Below are 23,178 nucleotides of genomic sequence, written 5' to 3'. Positions count from 1 at the left end.
TATTCCAAATAGGAGTGTCCTGTTCTGCATCAGCATAATCCATGTTTAAAATGGATTATGGTAAAGGAGAGTAAGGTGCTTTTGTGCTACAATACAGGTTTCCCCACATGGAGTTATTTAGGATAACTATCCTGAAGTAATTCAATTTGTAGACATGCACTGGTGCATGGTATCAGAGAAGAGCAAACTACACTCTGATACATGATGAAAGTATATGTGTGCACACTGTAATATACAGGCGTGAAATATAATTTCATAATGTAATCATATTATGAAAACCTGTCTTGGTTAGGGCACTCTTTGAATATCAAGGAATTCTTAGACATAGCAGCAACAAGCAATAGCAACAAAGAATCAGGATATGCCTACAATAATTACATGCTGTGTCCATCGGGTGGAAAAATACCTCCCTCCTCATTTTCCTCTTTGGGTAAGTCTTTTGAATGTTTTATGAGGAACAGTCTGGTGCCTGAAAGGCCAGGATGCCACCAATTACCTTTTAATTGGGAGGAAGTTTGATGATTTGGATTCACTTGTCGATTCTGCCAGAGATGCTCAAGACTGACGATGGATGTGTCATGTAGGATCAACTTTCTAAAAGCAGAGACTTCCACTTCCCAAAATTTTGGACACCTTCATTTCTGCAGGCCCACAGAGATACCCGAGAAGAGCACAGCTCTCAGAGGGTGTGCCAGGCCAATTCTTGTTTGTAATGATTTAGTACTGGAGTTGCTCTCTCATCTCACTGTCAAACAAGGCCATCCCCTGGTGTGTTCTTTGCCTTTCCATCCTGAAAGAAAGGCATTTTACACAATTCAGGGCTCAACCCTGGTATAAATTCCCACACTGATTACAAATATTATCGTGGGAAAATACGTGGGATTGTGTCAAAGAGTAAAAATAGATTCAGGCTCATGAATTCTACGCTTGTTATAGAACACTGGAATTTCAATCCTAAAGGGGAATTGAAAAAAAAAATCTTTTTTGAATTAATTTTGAATGAATGACAAGTCCAGAGAAACCACATGACAATCCTTGACGAGTGAAAAAGAAAAAGAACATTAACAAAAACTCTTCATTCCCTAACAGTCAGCTATCCCAAGGGTAAACTGAGGTTAACATTGAATTGTGAGTCTATACTGTATCATTAACGTAAACAAGCAGAGGTTGCGTTGGCATTCTGCATGGCTTTGGATAGACTAAATAATTACCTTTAAGCAGGCTACCTTAAAAGCAACAGGGTAATAATAGCTCTCCATATAAAACAACACAATAAACAGACTTTGCTGACCTGTAGTTAATGCATTCTTTCATATATGAGAGAGTCCACTGAATTCCAAACTTCACATACAGAATCCAAGGAGCCACACCAACAGTGAGCAAGGGAAGTTTTTCCTGTTAGTGCAACTGAATCAAAACACCAAAACCAAAAACATTTTCAAATCAGGCAGTAAAACAAATGTTATTTGCAAGGGTGACAAAATGCTTGCTTCAGAGATTATTGATTTAGCAGCCTAGACAGACAGCACAGTGTCAGTGTGCACCATACAACTATAGCCTTAATTATCCTAACAGACTTTGGGGGAAACAGTCTAAATGCAGTCATTACACAGTATCTGAACATGCTGAGCCAGAAGGTATCATTTTTGTCTTCCTGCCTGACCTCCTTTATATTGCAAACAATTCCCACTGTGGCCACCTAAGCATCACTGCATTTTCAACAGGATACCATAAATAGCAATAATAATTCCAGACATTGAATATACACCCAAGCTTTGACCCCATAATCGCAGTGCTGAAGCATTCCAGTAACCTCTGAGGCAGGCAGGCAGCAAAATTGATGCCAGTGTTATTCTAGATGGCTCCTTTTTATGTTTTTATCCTGACACCTTCAGATGCTTCTCATTTGATTCTTTTTAGCAGAGAAAAGGCTAATATTATATCCTGAAATGCAGAAGTATTTCCCGTAAGGATAGCTTCATTTTAGTAGCAAAGGTTATAGCCAAAGATGATTTGTTAAATGGAGACAACTCAGCTTTTTCTGTGGTGTGAAATGAGTTCAGAGAAAGATCAAGCTATTGTTCCAAGTCAAGAAGTTCTGCAGCATGTCTAGATGTGTTGGAATGCTACAGTCTTCTCACTTGATGATGGGTCTGTCTGTGCAGAATTGCCTTGGGTTCCCCTTGAGTTTTTCCACTGTACAGAGACTTAAAATGGCTAAAGAATCCCCAAGAGGCAGCATTTCTTGGCGTGACTGAATGACGTGCACTCAACAAATAATGATCATCAGTCCACCATCCTCTTCTGTCCACACCCAAAACTTCACATCTTCTATGTGGTTCTATTCGTTATCTCACAGAACATATAAGTTTAATCTAATTCTGCAATGGCATCCTGGATTTATTTATTCTCAAGTGCATGCTATAAGTAGTAAATCACATTCTTTTCCTTGGACACTCAAGGTCTTCCATAGTCAAACTTCTACTCTGTTACACACCTGATCAAAGTGGATCCATGGAGTCTTTTTACTGGATGAGCTGCAGAACATCAGTGGCTGAAATACTGCATGCTTTTGTTCTGGAGTTCATGAGAGTTTCATCACACCTTGGAGACTTTACTCTGACAACTATGTGGAATTGTAAACAGAGAACTTATCTGTATTTCCTGTGCAGATTGTAAGGATGTTGTTTTTCCAACAGGTTTACTTCTCAGCATGCAGCAAATATTTTCAAAAGAGCAGCATTTCCTTATGAAACCATTTCATCCAATCCAATACAATCAGCATATCTGACTATGTTTCAGGAGGGTTACATTTACATTCCAGTAGTACCTTGTGCCATCAGACATCAAATTATCATTGTATTAGGCCCTGTGCAAAGAGATCTTACCCCCAAATTTCTGTTTCAGTAGACAGGATTACAAAGGAAATAGTTACCTGCATCTTACAGAAAACAGATGCAACATACAAAGTTAAAATGATTTGCAGAGGGAGACATAGGGAGTTTGGGAAAAAGCTAGGATCCAAACCCAGATAATTCAGACCTAGCACCATAACTACAAAAATCCCCAAATTAGTTTCAACAGTCTGTTTCAGACAAAGATATAGTCTATAAGTTTATTATTTTCTTTCCAATGATAGAAAGTGATGTCGTTTAAGAATCTCTGTTCTACTTTGCTGCCTGTTGGTTCATTGCGAAAACAAAGGCAGAAAAGCATTCAAACTAGGAAAGCAATACATCAAATACTTGTGCTGCAGGTGCTACAGGCACTGCTGAGGAGGAGACTAGTGGAAAGGCCAGTTTGCTCAGTTCGGACAATGAAAACAGCCTTTCTTACACCCTCTTTGTAATGGGCTGCTGTTTTGACTCTTAAATGGACCCTGGCACCACAGAGAATTGCTTCAGCCCAGGCCACCCACTCCTGACCCATTTTCATTTCATTTCCTCTCCCCTAGCCTTGTCATACGTCAGGAGCATATTATACCTTTTAGAGTTTCCTGCTAATTTGGTCATCACAGGGAGCCTCCAGAAGAGCACAGTAATTACCATGCTAAATCAGACTAGTCTTTTAGCACAGATAACTCTGACTCTGCCCCATTCAGGATCCCTTTATGAGGAAGACAGAGTTTGGCACAGTTCCCTGGAGTCAAAATGGGAGCAAGCACATCTGCAGCCCTGCATGGGATGAGGAGCCCATCACTGCCTCGACATGGCACGGCCATGCGTGCACCAAGCAAAGGGGCAGGTTTCAGGCAAACTGAGAAGTGTTCAGCTGTCCCCAGGAAAATAAGCAAGGCAAAAGAGGTGGGAAAGCTGTCCACCCTATGGAGCATCTTTCATAACATTTGGAAGGAAGACAGACAGTTTATAGCGTCTACACTATAGGCCTTATCTGGTAAAGTCTGAAGATTTTGATGAAAAGGTACAAAAATAAAGGAACATATCTGTTTTAAGGTATTCTTAAAAAAAGTTTGCAGTGCCTTCGAATCTGCTGAGCTAAGGAATAATGCAGCTGAGTGCTGTGAGGAAAAATAGCTCTGTTCAGTTTGGGGCAAAGTTTTTTTTCTATTAATGCCACGTGTTAATAAGCTTTTTCACAGCTTTTGAACATAAAGAACCTTTTGGTTTAGTTCTCTGCAAATTTTGGAGCCAACATGGAAACCAAAACCAAAAACGTATGGCTTTACAGCTCCTAAAAACATCAGCAGAGGTTAACCTCAAATCTTTAACCAACTTAATGTAAACACCTGAGACGAAGGCAAGCTGACTCTGGCAGTGTTCACACAACCAACCTTCCTGATGTTTCATCAAAGCATGGGCCATAAACACTAAGGTAAATACTAATACACAAACCTAGGAGTATCAGATGTACCAGACCAAAGCACCAAGTGTGATGATTTGGACAGGTTTCTCATGTGCTTTGAGCGAATGCTGCAAGACAAATGAAATTAGAACCCAATTTTAATTGTTTTCTTCTTGAAGGTACCCACTCAGAGCTACATGATTTTAAGGATGATTATAAAAAATGAAAAGAGAAACAGGTTTGAAACTTATCACTTTGAATGAGAAAAAATAAGAAATAAGTAAACTATGGAGATCCTTTTATACCCTGTATTTGGCCTTGCCCAGTAACAGAAGTTTCAAAGATTCAAGAAACCGTTGTTCATAAAAATAAAAGAAAACCACAAAATGATCTGACAGCTTCAGAAATATTTTCCCAATGTCCAGATGCCAGAGTCTGGTTATGTACTTTAAAGTTTGATTCCCATATACTCCAACTGCAGACATTTTAATTATACAGACAAGTGCATTTTCTGCTAAACCCAGGATGATAATGATATCTTTCAGCCATGGTCTCAACACACTACATGTTTGTTGCGTAAAAGCAAATGAACATGCTATAATATTCCATGTTCCCAAACAACCATTTCAGACTTTTCCTGATTTTTTTTCTTAAGCAAATTTTGCCGTAGGATCATAGAAAGTTCTGTGAAAATAGTATCACAAGGTGCTGTAGCTTTTCCTCCCCAGCATAATTTTGCTGATAAAATGCTGTGCACATCCTCACTTCAAGCACATAGTAGTAAACGTCAAGAGCACTTTTGCAAGGGAGAATGGTATTATCTAAAAAAAAGTTAAAGATGTACTTTAACTTTACTTCTCTGCTTGTTAGCGCTTGGACTAACTAGTAGAGGATAAATTCCGGTTACTCTTTTTGGTTGTTTTGGCAAGTCATTAGCTGTCTTAGCCTTCACTTGTGAAAACATGGATAATTATCTGTTCCATGGGACAACTGCCCAACACTTGTGAAAAATAAAATGTGCATCTTCCAAGGGAAGAAACAACCTGGTACATCCTATCTGCCACTGCTGGACAGGGCATTAACCTATTCTCCATAACTCTGAGTTTCTGTGACCATCAGATGATCTGCACAGAGATGGAAGAGGCCAAACACAGTTTGTAAGGAGGCGGCAGTGTGCATGCAAGATCACTGCCCTCTGCTGAATGGAAGAGGCTTGTGAGATGCACAGGTTTTCTCCACAAACTGAGTCCCAAGAGCTCTGGTAGCAGGGTAATGGCATCTTGTATTTCAAGTGCAACATTTAGCAGGAGGCAATCAAGCATTGCTTCAGCCCACAGGCATCCTGGTGGTACTATAGTAGGATACTGCCAATAATCCTAAAAATACTGACACAAAATATGATGGACCCTGCTTTGTATTCTGTAAATTAACTAAAGAAGATGCCCTATTTTCATGTTTTTGCATAAACACTAGAAATATTGATGACATCAAGGAAGCCACTACTAAGCAAAAGGTACTTTACCCAAATCAAAATAGACTTAGCCAAGTCACCATTTCAGACAAACAGATTATTAGGCTGGTCCCACCTTGTATAGTTGCCTTAGAGTTAATTTATAGATCGAAGCTTATACTATATTTGCTGGTATTCAGATCTATCCACATTTTATTTCACCTCTCGATAGATTTGATCAGCAGAATTTCGTTTTTCACAAATCTTGCTAACCTTTAATGCTTTACTATATTACATGGGGATAAAGAACATACTGGCAATTCTGAAACAGATCCTTTTAAACATCCTTTCCCCTCTCATCACTCCTCAACAGTAAAGGGTTTTCTCTATTCCTACCACAGCTGTCTTGAGTTAGACTACATGAATAAGCTTATTGGATAACTACCTAATTGCACATTAGCACAGAAACAAAACACTTAAACTGTCACTTCACATTTTCAAGACAACTAACTTATTTTTTAACATAGTCCTCGGCAAGTCAGGAGTACACAGAGATTCAAACCAACATAGTCAATAGCACGGAAAATAGAGAAGTTGCATGTTTTAATTCTACCATTTCCATTTTGCTTTTCTAAAAATCTGTTAAAACAACTTATGTCTGTTCAGTTTGATCAGTGCTCACATGAAAATTTCCTGCACTTAATTGCTGTTGATGGCAGACTGATAACAACACATGGAAACTCTGTATAAGGTTAAACCTTTAAAGAAAAAGAATTAAAAATGGCTTGAAGGATAAACTTTTTACAGGTAGTATAAACTTATTTTTCCTTATGGACAATATGTACAGCGTTTCACAGGTGGCAAAGAGGTGTTTCCTTCCTTAAATATCAAGCTATTTTATACAAAAGGAATATTCTGTCCCTGCTTCAGACTGGGAAATGGAACCAATCCTAAGAACTATGAACATAATCCATAACGTCAACTCTGGCATCAACTAGTACTTCTTGTAAGAACCTACTGTCAAAACTAGAGACAAGTGCAAAGGAAAACACATCCTTGGGAGAGTTTAGCCTGATCTCTCCTCTCTGCTCCTACATTTTTACTCTGAAAAGTGACAGCTCCATTTTGTTGCAAAAAAAGTTTCTGCCAGCAACTGTTTCATCACTTCACCATGAACAGAAGTCAAAGACTGCTGAGAATACTCTAAGGGATTGCTCCAAACATGCTTTATTTCTAGATCTTTGATTATTCTATTGCTGTGTAGTCTCTACATTGGCTCACTAATTTCTACAAGCACTCCTGCTGAGGGCACTCAGGTTTACACAGAAAAAGCAGTCCCTGCCCAAGGCTTTTCACCTACCCATGGCTGAACCATCTCTTGGTTTAACTGAATGGGGTCATGGATTTCTTGGACTGGAAAAATCTTGGGGAAACATGTAGGTGAATCAACTTGGGGTGCTCTCCCCCACCAGCAGTTCCACATAAAGGCTGAATACAGCAATAGGGGAGGCAGTTTTTAACCTTTCAGCCATTTAAATTTTTAATTGCATGTCTCTGCTCAGCTGTCATTTGCCATCCCATGCAGGCAGAAGCTTCACCACTCAAGAGAACTTTGAGTCATCTAGTCACTTTTAGGACTGTGTAAGTCCTGACAACATTACAAACTTGCACTAAGTACAATTATGCCAGCCAGCTGTCTGAGTACCGATGACATCCTTAGTGCCAATGTTTCCAGTATGCATGAAGGTCTACAACAAAATGCAGATTTTCTTCCATGAAAAGGTATAATTAACACCAAGAAAAAGACCTACAAGCACTGCACCTACACTCACATACTTCTTTCAGCAAAGCACTCCCAACATAACGTGGCCTAAGGCACAGAGGCTCTGTTCCCTTGTAAACTGATCTTAGAACAAACTCCAAGCTCCTGAAGAGATGAGCTGGTGCAATGATCTGTTACATGCATGCACAGTGCTCAGGAAGAGACCATCTTTAAACAGGAAACCTAAAACGAGGAAAAAGTGCCTTGTTAACTCTTTAGGCCCTGAGGCTTTGGGTAGTAAAACATATGGTCAGAATTACCAGCCAAAGCAAAGCAGAACAGCTCACTGCGGCTACAATGCCCTAGGAATAGGTTACCTTGGTTTACAACATTAATTTTTTATAATATTATGAACAAAAAAAAACTTATTAGTAGAAAGCAGTACTTTCTTGCAGTGCTCAATTCTTCCAGAGATTTCTTATGAAAGAGAGGCCTGTCATGATAAATACAGATGCTTTTCAAATGGAAAGGTGAATTCTTTCCAAAAGGGATTCCTGGATTCTAGGCAAAATACAGTTTCCAAAAGCTTTAGGGCTAAACTTGAACCTGGTAAGTAGTTTTCTTCTCCTTAAGTAATGCAAATGGAAAACTTAAAACATTGATTTTTCAAACAGATTCTATATATTACTGTCAAAAATGAAAACTGAATGAAAGATCAGCACTGCAGACCTTTAAAACAATCCAAAGTTATACAGCAAAAGTATTACCTCTTTCCTTAAAAGGTGTAAATTCTTGGGAAGTCCTCAAAAGAATCTACTTCATTAGAGGCCACAGTCCAATCTCATTTGGGGCCAATTCTTTTGTTCTACTGGTTTGAAATAAAGGTCTGTATTTATTAATTCCTAAAGGTTGCTGCTCTGTTGGCTTCTGATGCAACCCCTTGTATCTTTCACTCAATGGGGGATTCAGATCCTGGGCCCTGCCCTCAGGCAAAACATATGTTCCACTCCAACCTGAATCCAGCAAGGGTGTTTGCAAGGGAGTAATTGTTTTATGTTTATTAATCACCTGCATGCAAATAGGTGCCAATAAAAACTCCAGGCAGATTCTCTGCCAGTCTCACATAATCTAATAGCACCACACCCCAGTTTCGGTGTCTGAAATAATGAATACCTCCAATAAAGAGGCATTACTACTTTGGTATGCAGTGACAAAAATATCACATCAGCTCAGCCACTCTGCAATGACGACTTTGAAAAAAAGAGACAAGAAACCTGCAAAAACATTCAACATCAGTGGTAAAATAAATTAGAGATGCTGCATATTAACCTAAACAAATACATTAATGCAACATGAAGGGGTGAGATTTCAAGTGCAGAACTAGAACACTCAGACTCTACTCATGTTAAATGTGACCTGCCAAGAGAAAATAGTCAGGCTGGGAACTTCTTTTCTTGGTATAAAAAAGTTTGAAAAGGTTTTTAAAAGACGAAGTAAATTTTAGCAAAATGTTTCAGAGTTATATGCCACTGGCCTTCAATAAAAGCCATTGCAGCCATAACTACAACAAAACCAGCTAATAATTAAACTCATTCTGGAAAGAATTAAACTACAAAGCTTGATGGGACTTCAGTTCAGAATTAGATTTAAGTAAGGGCAGTCTTGAGAGGCAGGATGAGTTAAAGCACTGGAGCTGCAAATTTCTTCTGTGACATTAAGCTAGTCTCAGTCTCTAATCCAGTTCTCACCTGTTCAGTAAGATGGGAATACTTGGTCTTTAAGAGTGACAACTTTTGGGGGGAAGAGACTAACATTCTCAAACACTACTGAGGCAAGACCAAAAGAGCTTTGACAAATACAGTTAGGTCTGTCACTTACCTTTCCCGACTAAGAACTTGGGTGTTATGCCCTGCCACACAATTAATACAGTCTGCACACAATCTTGTACACATCCATCCTTCTATTTCCAAGATTCTTTTTCCAAGCTTATTCAAAGATAAAATAAGCACACAAACAGAGCATTTTAAATGGTTAACTCATTCAATACACATGCAAGTAGGGAAGCGGTCTCAATGAAAAATTACTCTCAGAAGAATCACTTCTGGGCAGACTGTAAGTATCAGCCACATGATAATTATCTGAGGCTCTTCTGTGAATGGAGTTTTTATATGGAAGCATCATCCAGAGCCTAGACAGATCAGTGATTATTCTCATGGAAACAAAGCTCTAGCTAGTTGAGATCAATTCAAAGATTTATAAAAAGTGCGGCCGTTTTATTTCCACTGAACTGCTTTTAATTCTAAATGTAGATAACATCAATTAAGAAAAATCATGTAATTGATGCATCAGTTTATATTTAAAATACTTAATGTAGTTATGAGCCTACCATGCCAGCAGGAGAATATTCTTTCCCAGTAACAGAACCATGGCCAGGTGAGTTAAAAGTGACACTAGCATTTTAAAATCCACACTACTTGAAAACTTCTTTTCATCTTTCACTTGGACTAGATTGAAAAAAGTATAAAAAGAGCAGATTAAGTCTTTGAAAACCTGATTATTACTGTTTTATAAAGCAAAAAGTGGTAACATCTTTGGAAAAATGAAGTAGATGCTGTATGTTTAGCATGAAACACTTGCCCAGTGTTTGTTGAGCTTTAATTATGACAGTAGATGACAGCACATTGTCATCTAGAAAATATAGTACCAGTTTTTCCCCACACATACAAAAACTTGTGTATGTGTGTATAAATCTCAGAAGAGGAAAGAAAGATAAGTAACTTGAATGTACATCCATTAACAGTAAATCAAGTTTCACCTTCACCGTTGAACAATTTACTTAAATACTCTCAGGAAAGATCAGCGGAATAAAAAGATAAAACTGGCTATATAAATGTCAATCTTTATTCGATCTCCCAGTGCAGTACATGACTTGTGTGCTTCAAATGAATAGAAAAAACCCAGAAGTGAACAAAAAAGATGACTGCTGAAGAAAGATCTCAGGGGTTAGGACATCGCTTTTGCAAGAGGTATATTGTCCACTTCATGGATGCCATCTTTGTCAATGAATCGGGCATTGAAAGAAGTCAGATTTAGGATGAAGCGTTTCTGAAGCTGTTCAACAAAAGACAAAGACAAAAGAGATGAGATTCATTCAAAGCTTAAATAAAAGAGGAGAGCATAATTTAAGGGATATGCTGTTGCACATCAAAATTTCTGTCCTGGTTCTAGTGACCTGAAATATTAGGAACTAGAGTGGTTTTTTCACTGCTCAGGAACCAATCAGTGTGAGTTTGTTCTCTGTTATAAGACCATCCATGTTAGACAAGCCTAGGCTAGAGATGCAAAATGCACAAGCCTGTTAACAAGGAAGACATTTAAGCAGGAAGACTACAGTGGGCTACAACTTAGGGCACAAAGTATATGTATCAAAAAGATACTTCAAACAGAACCTCTTTAGAGTACTTCTTCCTGATGTTCCCCAGATGTTTCTTCCCAGTTACATTCAATTCAATCTCTTAAAGACAAGGATGAAGAATATTTTCCTACAATAAAAGCCTTGGAGTCTGAAAGGTTATGTTTACGCTAAAATTGATCATGAACTTAAGGTCAAATCTTTACCTCAGTTAGATATCACTTCACAAGTTGGAAGAGAAGTACACTTAGAAGTACATACTAGTTAAGTGTAATACAAGTAACAGAAGGATGCTTGCATTATGTTCAGAAGAAACATAAAAGGAAAAAGTCAAAGACTGTCTGTATCAATATTATGCTAAGCATGGAAGAAGCAGAAGTACAGAAAAGCAATTAAGCTTCAAGTTTACGTTCTGGAGGACATGAACCATGCTAAGACAACGCAAGTGCCCACAAATCCTTTTCCTCAGTAGCTATTCCACATCTGGTCAACGTGCATTTATTACCCCTTCTGGCAAAGACAGCAAAAAAATGCATCAAGAGGAACAGGAAAATATCAGCAAATGAATGCAAACAAACATTCCTTTCTCAAGATCATAAGGGCCAAGTTTGGCAACTCACCTCCTCTAGACATTTTTTTAGGAGCTCCATAGCTTCCTCACGTGTGATACCTGAAAGAGAAAACATCCACAGATTGATTTAATTAGAGGCCATCTCTCTCAACAGAAACTTTATTAAATTTAAACAACTTTTCAGCTGAGCACCAAAACCTCTCCTTCCCAGCTCACAGAAAACACTTTCCAGATGTACTGAGGACGCCCTGCACCGAAGCACTCACGCTGCAACAAGCCATTGAGAATCGATTTGTTACACTGAATGGGAAGCATGACGGAATTTTGCCTCCCATGGCCAGGGACTGGGCTTCGGAGAAGTCCAGCCGTCTCTCTCTCCTTGAGTTTATTACAGTTTTAAATCAGCTCCATCTGTCCACAGCCGGCTGCAAGTCAGTGACAGTAGGCGGAGATTGGTTTTAGTGCTACGTTCCCTGCTGGGTATTAGTTTTAATAATGCGAAAGGCACGTGTGTGATGCCCCTGCTATTCTCACACATTAGGATAAAATCCAGCGCTCTGTAGGGTTGACAAGCCATGACAACATATTGTAGCTCACTATTTTTCTCTTTTCACAAGGAATGGTGGAAGTGGAGCAGTATAATTTTCAAGGGACATGACTGGAAAACAACTAAGCTCTTCTGATCTCACAAAACTTGTTGCTAGAGTTTGTTCCAGACCTGCATCCACTGTTCAAGGCAGAAGTCCCATTGGAATAAAATCATCAGTTTATATCTACATTTCTTGCAGGAGATAGATGAAAAGATTACTAAGCAAACATCTCTGCTATGACATTAAACACACCTTTGCACACAGGAGTAAAGTAGTTTTGTAGCTAAAGCCAAAGATGTCAGATTAACACTATCACAAGCTTTGTACATTTCCTCATCTGTAAAATGGGGATAGGGCCATGTTTGTTCCTTGGCATTGTAAGAACTGGATTATGATTCTAAAATTAAAACTTTAGACAGGTACAGACATGTACAAGAACTATGATCAACGGCTACCACATGCATAAAACTAAACTAAACCAACCAATCTTCATCACCACCACTTCAGAGTACTGAAGATAATTTTACCAGAAATATCTTTTCAGTTGTATGTTTTTAATATATCACAAATCCAATCCAAGATATGGAGCAATAGGATCTGGGACTGCCCTCTGAAGATTGATACTCTGGGAAAATGTACGTCATAGCCAACAGACAAGCAAGCAGAAGATAAAGTTATCAAAACGTTATTATTAAAAACAGACTACTAGCAGCTAATGGTCAAGGAAAGTCTAGTCATGTTTTAGAATAAATTGAAACTTCCTTTGCTTACAGTCTGTTATGCTTCAAACAGGAAAACACTTTAAGGAGTTGACTAGTTTCACATTACCATTTCAGCAAAAACAGAAGGCAATCTTTAACAGCTACGTTTATTCTAGCAAAAAGTCAAATTCAAATCTGTATTATCACAGCAATTGTGCTGGACCATCTGACTCAGCAAATGTCAATCTCTCAGCTTAAGCCTTTAATTTATTAATCGGTAACAGGAGAATTTTCTTCTCCAGAGACTCCACTTACTTGGCTTGTAATAGCGGTCAAGGATGCTGAGGGTAAGGAATGCACCATATCCATGTGCTGCAAAAGGAGCTTTAGCCAGAGCCGCAAGGTAATCCATGTAATAAAGGGCAGGACCTTCATGGTCATCATAGCCAGCCAGGAGAAGGTTGACATGGTAAGGGGTCTACAAAGAGAAATGATGTTTTCATTAAAGCAGCCACACCCAAACCTTTGAATCTTAATTCCCCATGCCACCTACAGAATAGCAACATAGTTGGTTTCACAATTCTTTGCCATAAAATGCTACTAGCAACTACATCAATACTGTCTGCAGGAGATTATGGAACTCAATCTAAAACCGATTAGGTCTTTTGATATGGAATGCATAAGCAAATAAAAACATAAAACTCTGATTCTCCTGAAAACTAGTGTGGTTTTTTTTAAAGCTTTCATGGCACATTCAAACTTAAGAAAACTTTAATTATGTTTTCACACCACATGCTTTCATCTCAACATAAAACTTGTGGATTTTTACTGTCAACATGTGAGCACAATGTGAACATTTTGCAATTTATAAGAACTTCTTTGTTAATTTAGCATGCTCTTTTCTCAGTCACACTACTGTTAACCATAGACTATTTCAGCACATATGAAAGCTTCCATACAGCGCAAACAGTTATACAGTGTTACGCTGTCTTGTTAATTGGCAGTTAGATTTTTATTGCACGTACCAAGTTTAATCTTTAATATTAGGCTAACTTGACCAAGTGAATGAAGAAGATCTAAGGAATTGGTTTATTTCTATTCAAAACTGACTACTAAGATACTGCAACATCATGTTAGCAGGAGCTTGTTTGGTTGGAAACAGTTTTCTTAAACTAGAAATTTAGTCTGCTTTAGCTGCCGTCTTCTCCGATTCTTGTTTATGACTTCAGCAAGAGCCTATCAAATATGATTGAGAAATACCTACATCTTATCCAAAAAGACCATGTAACCACATTAATGTAACCATGCCTTTTTATTGTGCTGTACTTGCATGTTTAACAATTCCTTAGCCGTTTCCTTCATGTTTTAGGTTTAGTGTGTTCCACCATAATGAATAAAGCAGATGTCTCTATACATCTTCTTCCAAGATGTGTACTTCATAAGATCATGAAACATGCATGCACTGTATTATTTTTAAATGTAGGCTCAGAAGAAAATTTTAGAATTGTATATATTTTTTAAAACAGCTTTTATATACTTCCAGTATTTTCATATTTACATAATGTTTCTTATTAAATTAATCATACTAACAGGATATCTCTTAAAATGCTGGAAAGCCTAGATCAACAAAGCAACAAAATAAGATAAAAATGATGATGCAACTAACAATGATTAGAACAAGCAAACACAATTTCACCCAAAAGCCAAAACATTAACTTTATCGTAGGAAAAAGTTCATTTTGATACTAAGCACAGTGAATTTGCACTCAAAAAATCATGGGATACTATATTTTTACTTTCACCAGATAGTAAGAGAGAATAAAGCAGGCTACAGTTATATATCAAACATATCACTGTAAATTGTGTGATTTAATCTTCAAAGCATTCAAGAATATTTGGAAACAAGTTACCATGCAGCTGTATTCGTTTAATTAGTCTGTATTTCATCATTTATTTATTCTGAAACATCACACAAGTTGCTGTTTAAGAGCCATGACACAAGATCACTCAAATTATTTTGTGACTTTGAATTACCAACATTGGCATATGTGAGATACTCAACCATAAATAAATGGTGTTATACAGACTTAAACAAATCTGTAAGCTGTTTTTCAGTTGCAAGTTCTCCCGCTAATGGTCTGAGAGACAACTTCTTAAACTCAAATGTAAATACAGTGTCCTCCATGCCTTCCTATTATTCAAGAAAGGCAGGATTTAAACATTAGAAAACATATATAATCTATTTATTACTTCCATGATTACAAATCTGCAGACAGCACCTCTTAGTGCTCTCCTACTGGGATGAACATCTCTATGCTGGGACTGGTATTCCTTGCACATCTCAATCTTCTTGTCCATCCCACAGGCAGCCTTGGCTTTTGTAACTAAATCCCTGCCAACAGTTCTAAACTCTTTAGAAGACTGGTGTGATGGATGTGTGGTGGATGACTGACACTCCAGGATAGATTAGATTTTTATTTTTTTCCAGACATAACCTTCCTATTAGAGGCAATATTTCTCATCCCAAGTAGCTTTACACTTCATGCTGTTTGATTTAAAATAACTACAGCAATTAAGAGATGTGTGAAATTCTTCAGAATTTACAGCTGAAGAGAACAGTTGTGATAAATAGACTAAACCAAGATCAGCAGTGGGAGGCTGGGCGGTGACAAGCAGCGGTGTGACATCTGGCGGAAGCCAAAGTCACAGCAAGGGGGAGAAAGGTGGGCGTGAGGAAGCATCCTGCCAAGTGTGGACAAGGAGAGAGGAACTGACAGTCTTCCTCTGGACTCAGGCCAGACCCTGACACCTATAATTAAACATAGCATCACAACAAGAAACTGAACTTCATCATGTTTGGAGGGGCAGACAGTTATTTTTCCTATTCCCCACCACCACAAAACCTCAGTAGTATGTTAAATGCACTAAACCCACAGCAGGTGAATCAAGTGAGATGCTGGAGTAGGTACCAGTGGAAGAGGAACTACAGCACCACTGGCCTATGTGAAAGCTAGTTGGCTCCAAAGCAGTTTGTAGGTTTGCCTCAACTGTAACAGATAAATGGAAGCCAACAAAGATTCTTCTCAGACCCTGCTTCAGAGTATAAACCCCAACTTTTTAAAAGCGTCATTACACTTGATAACTTTCCACCAAAAGAACAACTTCAAGGCACTGCCTTACAAGACAGCCATCCCCAAGATATCAAGAACTTGGACTACATGAGCCACAAAGTTCATAAATGAAATCAAACTGGATAACAGAGGGAGGAATCCAGATGATGATTAACAACACAGAACAAACTCTATTTTGGGCTGGGCCACAACAACAATATAATGCATGAAAAATTACTGTTTCAGTGTTAGCCACTCCCCTTCACATACCTTCTAGCCTTCCATAACAAACAGCTTCACACAGTAAGTGGCAATACAGCAACAAACTACCTTCTCCCCCACCAAACTTTTTACTTCTAAGCTATTTTCCTGCTCCTAACAGAAGGCAGTGGCATGGTTTACCTTTTCATTTTTTATTTTTATCATCCACGTAATTAAATTAGTAGCCTCCAGGAATCCCATATGCAATTTAAATAGATACAGAGAGCTAGAGTTAATCCTTCTGGTATCCCACAAATTATGATGAAAATGTAACAAAATTCAGGGGGAAAAAGATTCTGATGGCAAGGTTTGTATCATCAAATTCTAAATCCCACAAACAAATCAGTAAGTGCTATGTTTAAAGAAAAAGAGTTCTCCCTACGGTATAGAGATCACTGTAGTGTGACAGTAGTGTCAGAGTGCACCCCTTGCTCAAGGGCATTGCCATCTGCAACAGCACAATATTTTGTCTCCGGTAAATAAACACATCTGCCTTTGCCAGTGTCCTCCCCACTGTGCTGCCCATCTGGAGCAGGTGAGCTGGAAGACAGGCACGGGCTCAGGAAGGAGGGGAAACACAGGGAGGATCAGGCCTCAAGGGACATGGCACAGAGGAAGACACTAGTGCCACATCAGTGCCACATCCTGCTGGCCAAGTTTACCAAAAAGCCTGTTAAATTACTCCTGTTAGAGGTACTTTAAATCGTATGTAAGAAATAGCTGCTTCTGCCTAAGAGGGCCGGACATTCAGTGTCACCCTCACCTATACCATCTGTGCAGTTCAGATGCCCTTGAGACAAGCCACCAGCACCAGGCAGCCAACAGCCATCTGGGCCAAGCAGGTTTACTCCTTCACATCAACCTCAAAAACTGCGCAGAGTTCCACAAAACACACACAGGCCTTTCAAATCACATCTGAGCAAAAGCTAAAGCAAGCAGCATCACTGCCAACCATCACCTACCAACCATGCTTAACCCATGTAGTAGGCTGAAGTCATTTAAACCAGAAGAGCAGTGTTTCATGTATAAGACTGAGGCAGGAGCCTGCATCGCATTCTACTGACTTGCTCTAACTTTAGTAACTTGACAACTTGCTACCTTCAGCTGTCATCCATGTCAGAAATGAGAACAATGATCTCAGGTTGTTCCTGCAGATGAGTTCTTGAAGACTGGTCTGGGCCTCACTCCACACATGTATAATTCTCAACAATAGAGCTCTGATGTTAATACTGGCCTTTATTTGCTACTGTAAAACAACATTTCAGACATGTGCAGTATACTGTTAGAACAGCAACATAATTTATCCCATGCCCTAGTCATGACAGTTGTTCAACTTCATTCTCAACATCCTATTTCTTCTTATTTTCTTTCATACAGAACATTAAGAATGCTAATGAGATGCTTCCTAACCTTGGATCTTTGAAAGTCCGTTTGCCCCTTCATGACATCTTTTCACACTTTGAAAAAATTACCATGAGAAAAATCAGTAATTGTAGTTCAGTAACTTCAAAATACAGCTCCAACTTGGATTTGATATTTACTGAAAGCCTCATGTTGCTGTTTACAAAAGGGACTTGTTTTGCTAAGTACATCAAACAGCTTTGCTCTATTAAATCATTTTCCAAGAAGATTAAACGGATTCAGAGCATTTGCATGAAAACTGACAACCTTATCTCGATGTTAAAGAGGCTTAATTCACTTAGCTGTCTGCAGTGCTTGTGACAAAATGTTTATTGGGCCCAAGGCTGGAATTTTAAGACTATAGTTGTATCAGTTATTGATAAGTGATGTGATAAGTTTTTTTTAAATAAGCAAATCAAGTTATATTTTAATAAAACATTCATTCAGCAAAGTGAATTAATCACTCAAAGACAGAAGCTGCCACCTTCTTCATCAGACTCCATCACTTGAAAATGGAAATTTTCCCCTTTAAACCTTTGCCAAAATCTTTCACCTATTACTCACTCGACTCCGAAGATAGTCAGCTAGGTTTCGTCGTGTAAAGTTTGCAGCTGCAGTAGGAGACAATTCATAACCTGGAGAAGAAATGTGTGTATTTGATAACAGTACAAATCCATATTCACATTTCACTTCCTGACTTTCCATTTCTATTTTGAAATAACAAGATATTCTTTAGTGACAAAATGTTATGCCATTTGTCTAATTCCAGTTTATTCTAAAAGCTACAAGCATAAACAGGGCCCTCAACATCCGGGTACCTCATATCTGTATAGACCATTAAAATATATAGCTTCAAGAAATTAAAATATTATGGCACATAGCCTGAGTTTTTCAGTCCAGTATATCAGGAAAACTGGTAACAGTTGTCATGTAATGGACATATTAAGAGAAATATTTTACTAACAAGCCCACTACTGTGTCATTTATATTACAAATATGTTAGCTAGGCTTTGGATAAACCTCTTGGTTTATACCATATAATCCAATCTCCATTTCTTCATCCTGCTTTCATTACCCCTTTGCTTGACACTAAAAATGCAGAAATCCTTAAAGCTAGAGAAGCTTTGAGAAAAGCACTTTCCACCAACACTGAACTGTGAACTATACCTATCATTAACTCTGCTTCCAAACCCTCAGTGAGTAACTGTTCTCCTTCACTCACCATTTCTCATTTTGTAGAGCTGAACATTTTTCTGGATGTATTCTGCAAATTGTACAGTGTCTCCAGCCTCCCCAACACACAGGAGTAAGATCTTTTCACTCATCTTAAACATTTTGTCATGGTCTAGGCAAAGAAAAATAACATTAAGAGCCATAGTCACAAGAATGAATAAATTATTTTGCCAATATCAGAACGCATCACGATTTCTTTCAGAAGCAAGAAAGTAAGAGACTTGGATAACTACATTATGACCTGGAGCACTACTGAAAAAGTCTTCCTGAGCAAATCCTAACATTCGGGTTCTCACAGCTGGTGGCAGAGTACACAAGACCTGTTAAACACATCACCAAGAAAAACAAAGCTGAAATGCACAAAGTGCTTCCTTCAGGAAGGGAGGCATTTCAGAAATACATGGTCTTTCTTACATCAAAAGACTAAAACTTCACACAGAATATTGCATTCAGACAAAGTTTAACATTTTATGTGGTGCCTCTTGGGTTCAGGAATAAGAATTCTGCTCAGTGACCATTCTACTTTATCTAAACATGCTGCACCAGAAGCAAATCCTTTAGTATAAAGCTGAAATATCAACACATTGAGCAAAAGCAATCTTAGGAAATCCAGAACCACATTCCTTGTCAAATGGTCCCCTCTTCCTGATACCCAGCACTATCTGAAAAATTAACAATTTAGGCAAGTGAGACTTCTTCAAAATCAGGTTTTTATTTGTCATTATTTTTTGTCAAAAAAAAGAGAAACATTTAAGTATTGATTATAAATTATAAAACATCCCGCTGACATGCACAGAAATTAACCGTAAGCTACACTTACTCATAACTGCAGTTTAAAAAATTTGTCTGTGTGTATTTGAGGGAATCCAAGTTGTCATGATGACCACACTGAAAACAATTCTGTGCTCATTCTAACATTGCAGTCTCATCTAATTAGAGAAGAGTGGCACTCAGATATACGAGACAGAAAAATTCAAGTAGCTAGTGGTGTGAAAGGAAAACCACTTCTCCATACTGAAGGTAGGTCTACAGAACAACACTAAACCTCCACCTCTGAACTTCACTTTCAGTTTACTAAATGCTGCTGAATAATCTCTGCTGCAAGACAGGTATGAACTGTCACAATCCTCTAATACAATTTCAAGAGTTATTATATTACCCAGCAGCTGCACAGAAGCTGCATGTCTTGAGAGTTCAGGGAAGGCCACTGACACTGATCAGCCCTTACAATCTATTTACAAATTAAAGCAATTACTAGTAAATGCCAACATTCTAAACAAATACGTGAAATTTGTGGGGTTGCCCCCCCAAAAAACAAGTGCTATGTTCTAAGTACATCTTCCTTAAAGTTTGTGAATAAACCTACTTGGAACCAACTTTAACTTACAAAATGTTGTTCAAAGTGATTATATTTGTATTTTGTATGTGCCACCACCTTTCACAGCCATCTTTCTAACACTACTCCAATTGACTTTTACAGACCTGAAGTGAAATATTTCAGGTAGAAGCACTGCTAGCTATAGCAGTCATGATTTTATGGGGTACTTATCAATCCTACAATCTACATTTAAAAAAAAAACAACTTCTAAACCATGGTATTTAGATTTAAAAGATCACTACACCTTGTAAGCAAGCTTCAGCCTAGGTTATTATAACAGTAGGCAGAAAAATTAATTTTAGAGAATTTCAAGGGCATGATAATCCCCCAGATGTTTTACCACATAAAAAAAGGCAAAAAAAAGTTACAGTTTGGCTCGTATGCCTTGTGCTATGAATTTCACTGACGCTTTTACTTCCAATAGTTCCCTTCTTCCATGAATTACACTTTACCCGTGAAATAGACACAACCAAGCATTTAATCCCACCCATCATTATCCCCGTGCTGTTTTTTTAACACATCCATATTGCGGTTTGGGTTAACAAGTCAACGCTTACCTGAACCGGTAAGTTAACAAGACAACCCAAGACAGTACAGTCATGTTGGCTCAGGCTTGGAAACTTCACTCTGAGCAACCGGCTCTTTGAGACCTCGGCTCACTCCGAGTGACAGAGACCAGCCAGCAGCCCCTGCAACGAACAGAACCTACACCGAAACATTCCCCCACACCTGCCGATTTTAACAGTTTTTCCTCAGCCGCAGTCAGAGCCAGAGCCTCAGCACACCCCAACCCCACACAGGGAGCTCACCCCTGCTCGCTTGGCTCATGACTGGAGCCCAAGGGCACCCTGCCCGCCCAGGGCCGCTCCGCCTCGTCCTCGGCTCCCCGCCGGGCCTGCCCCGGGGAAGGCAGAACTAACGGGGCCCCTCAACCCGGAGCAACGGCGGGGCCGCTCTCGCCGCGCGGGCCTCGCCTCTCACCGTGCTTCATCTGGACGATGCTGGAGGCCGCCACCGTGTCGGCGGCCACCAGGACGTAGTCGGGGCCCTGGATGCCGATGAGGTACTCCATGGCCGGCCGCGCTCCGCCGTCCCCTCAGGCCGCGCCGTGACACAGCGAACCGCCGCCCCCTCCTCCTCCTCCTCCTCCTCCTCACCGGGTTGACGCGCAAGCGCCGGCGCGCAGCGATGACGCCACCGCTCGCGAGAGCCGCCGCCGCCGGCGGGAAGGGGGGGGTGTCACGTGACGCGGGGCTGAGGCGGCAGCGCGAGCTGCCCGGGCTGGCCTGAGGCGATGGGGACGGCGGGGCGGGTGGTGTTTTCCCCCCCCCCGGTTTTATAGCCGCCTTCACCAGTTACAGGGCTGGCCCTAACGGCACCTGGAAGGGGGACGGGTCTGTCAGCGTCCCGCGGGCTCCTCACGGAGCCCGGCGGCCCGGGAACGGAGCTCTGGGTTGGGGGGGGGGGGGGAGTGCTGATCGGCCGGTGTCCTCTCACAGAGCTCTGCCCTCGGCCGGCACGCTCTGTGGGGACAGGGGTGATCCTAAGCTGTGGGGACGATGGGGTTTTCAGGCAAACCTGGCTTTTCCTGTCAGGCAGATTGTCCTCGGTTTTTTGGTTTGGGACAAAGATCCTGGGAGTCTGGGTGTTTGGCGCCATTCCTGGCCAAAGCACACCGTGTTTGCTATTAAAGAGCACAAGTCCGTGGCCGAGTTCTCAGTGCAGAAGATGGAGTGGTGATAATCGCATGTCCCGCTTCTGCCCCGCACTCTCCGGAATAAAACCGAACCGGCTTGGCAGTCTCAGCCAGAGCGAATGGCTGGCTGCTTGCTGCCTGCAGTCTGTGGAGGTCTAAGAGGAAAGAAAACCACTCTAAACCTTCCTTGTATGGCAACTGTTCTTGGGCACAAACTCTTCTGGAAATAAATGACTGGCAGTCCTGCAGCCTCTGATCTATGTAGTCAAAGGGAACTGAACTGTGAAGAGACAGTGAAATCCTTCCAGGAGCGATGGAGTGATTTATTTGCTGCCCATCTTTCTGTGTCAGGAATAGCCAGCAGTGCCAGCTGCGTGCGGAGCCGAACTCCGAGCGGTTTGCAGCAACAGCCTGCCGGTCTGCAGCCGGTAACTACAAGTGCATGCTCAACCCCTCTGGAGTCCCTCCTGCCGCCCCGACCACTCCAAGCAGAGTCCCGCACAGTCAAAGGGACAAGCCCTGGCTTGACTCACCTATTGAGCCAATAAAGGATTTTTTTTTCTGTCCATGCCAGCCACCAAGGGAAAACTGAGCCGCAGACGTGCCTGCGGATTTTTCTATCAGTTGATGGCTCAGGTAGAGAGCTTGGATGGTATCTGTTTCGTCACCTGCCTAGACATGGGTTCTGACAGATGGTGATCAGCAAACGGGGTTCCCTGCTATTCCCTTCTTTGCCCCCCCCCCCCCCTCAATCTTCTTAAATTTCTCAGGGCAAAAAATGTCTTAGGTGGCTGTGCAGCACCCAGAAGCTTCCAGGTGTGGCTGTAATGTAGATAATTAATAACAAGACAAACAAAACAAGTGCTCTAATTGCCTGGACATTGTCTAACTGCAGGCGCCATCCTGACGAGCAGAGTAACTCCAACTGGCACTTGGTTTATTGATTAGGCTCTGCCCCTGCCCGAGCCCCATCTAATAGGTTCACTAAGTGCAGCTCCACAAAGACCCAGCCCCATGCTAATGAAAGGGGCCACCGAAGCATTAAACCCCCACGGCAGTTGCCATGAAGGAGGCAGCCCCAGGAAATAAAACTCTGGATGCTACAGCACGTGGCAAACGCCCAATTGCACCTATACCAAAAAAGTCACTGTGTAATTATGAGAACTGGGCATAACCTTTGTGTGGTTTAAAAAATACTACACATGCCAAAAAGAAACAGCAAATTGTCTTCAGGAAACAGTATAAATGAGTGTAAGCAGCAAATTCACCATTTTGACTGTTTTCCAATTGCCTGTAGCTACACTTGTTAAA

General features: G+C 40.3%; 1 protein-coding gene across 1 annotated transcript; it reads right to left on the bottom strand.

Annotated features, from left to right (window-relative positions):
* Positions 1–10,393: 10,393 nt before the first annotated feature.
* PSMB2 (proteasome 20S subunit beta 2) lies at positions 10,394–21,356 on the bottom strand. The gene is made up of 6 exons (XM_075047260.1): positions 21,153–21,356; positions 18,783–18,905; positions 18,125–18,195; positions 13,104–13,266; positions 11,547–11,596; positions 10,394–10,625 (listed from the first exon to the last, which is right to left on the bottom strand). The coding sequence occupies exons 1-6, from the start codon at positions 21,241–21,243 to the stop codon at positions 10,518–10,520; spliced, it is 606 nt and encodes a 201-aa protein (XP_074903361.1). The 5' UTR covers positions 21,244–21,356; the 3' UTR covers positions 10,394–10,517.
* Between the last annotated feature and the right edge of the window lie 1,822 nt (positions 21,357–23,178).

Source organism: Buteo buteo, chromosome 16 (assembly GCF_964188355.1).
Source record: "Buteo buteo chromosome 16, bButBut1.hap1.1, whole genome shotgun sequence".
Taxonomy (NCBI): Eukaryota; Metazoa; Chordata; class Aves; order Accipitriformes; family Accipitridae; genus Buteo; species Buteo buteo.
The sequence above is the reverse complement of the archived record's forward strand: the minus strand, read 5'-3'. Positions and strand labels throughout refer to the sequence as shown.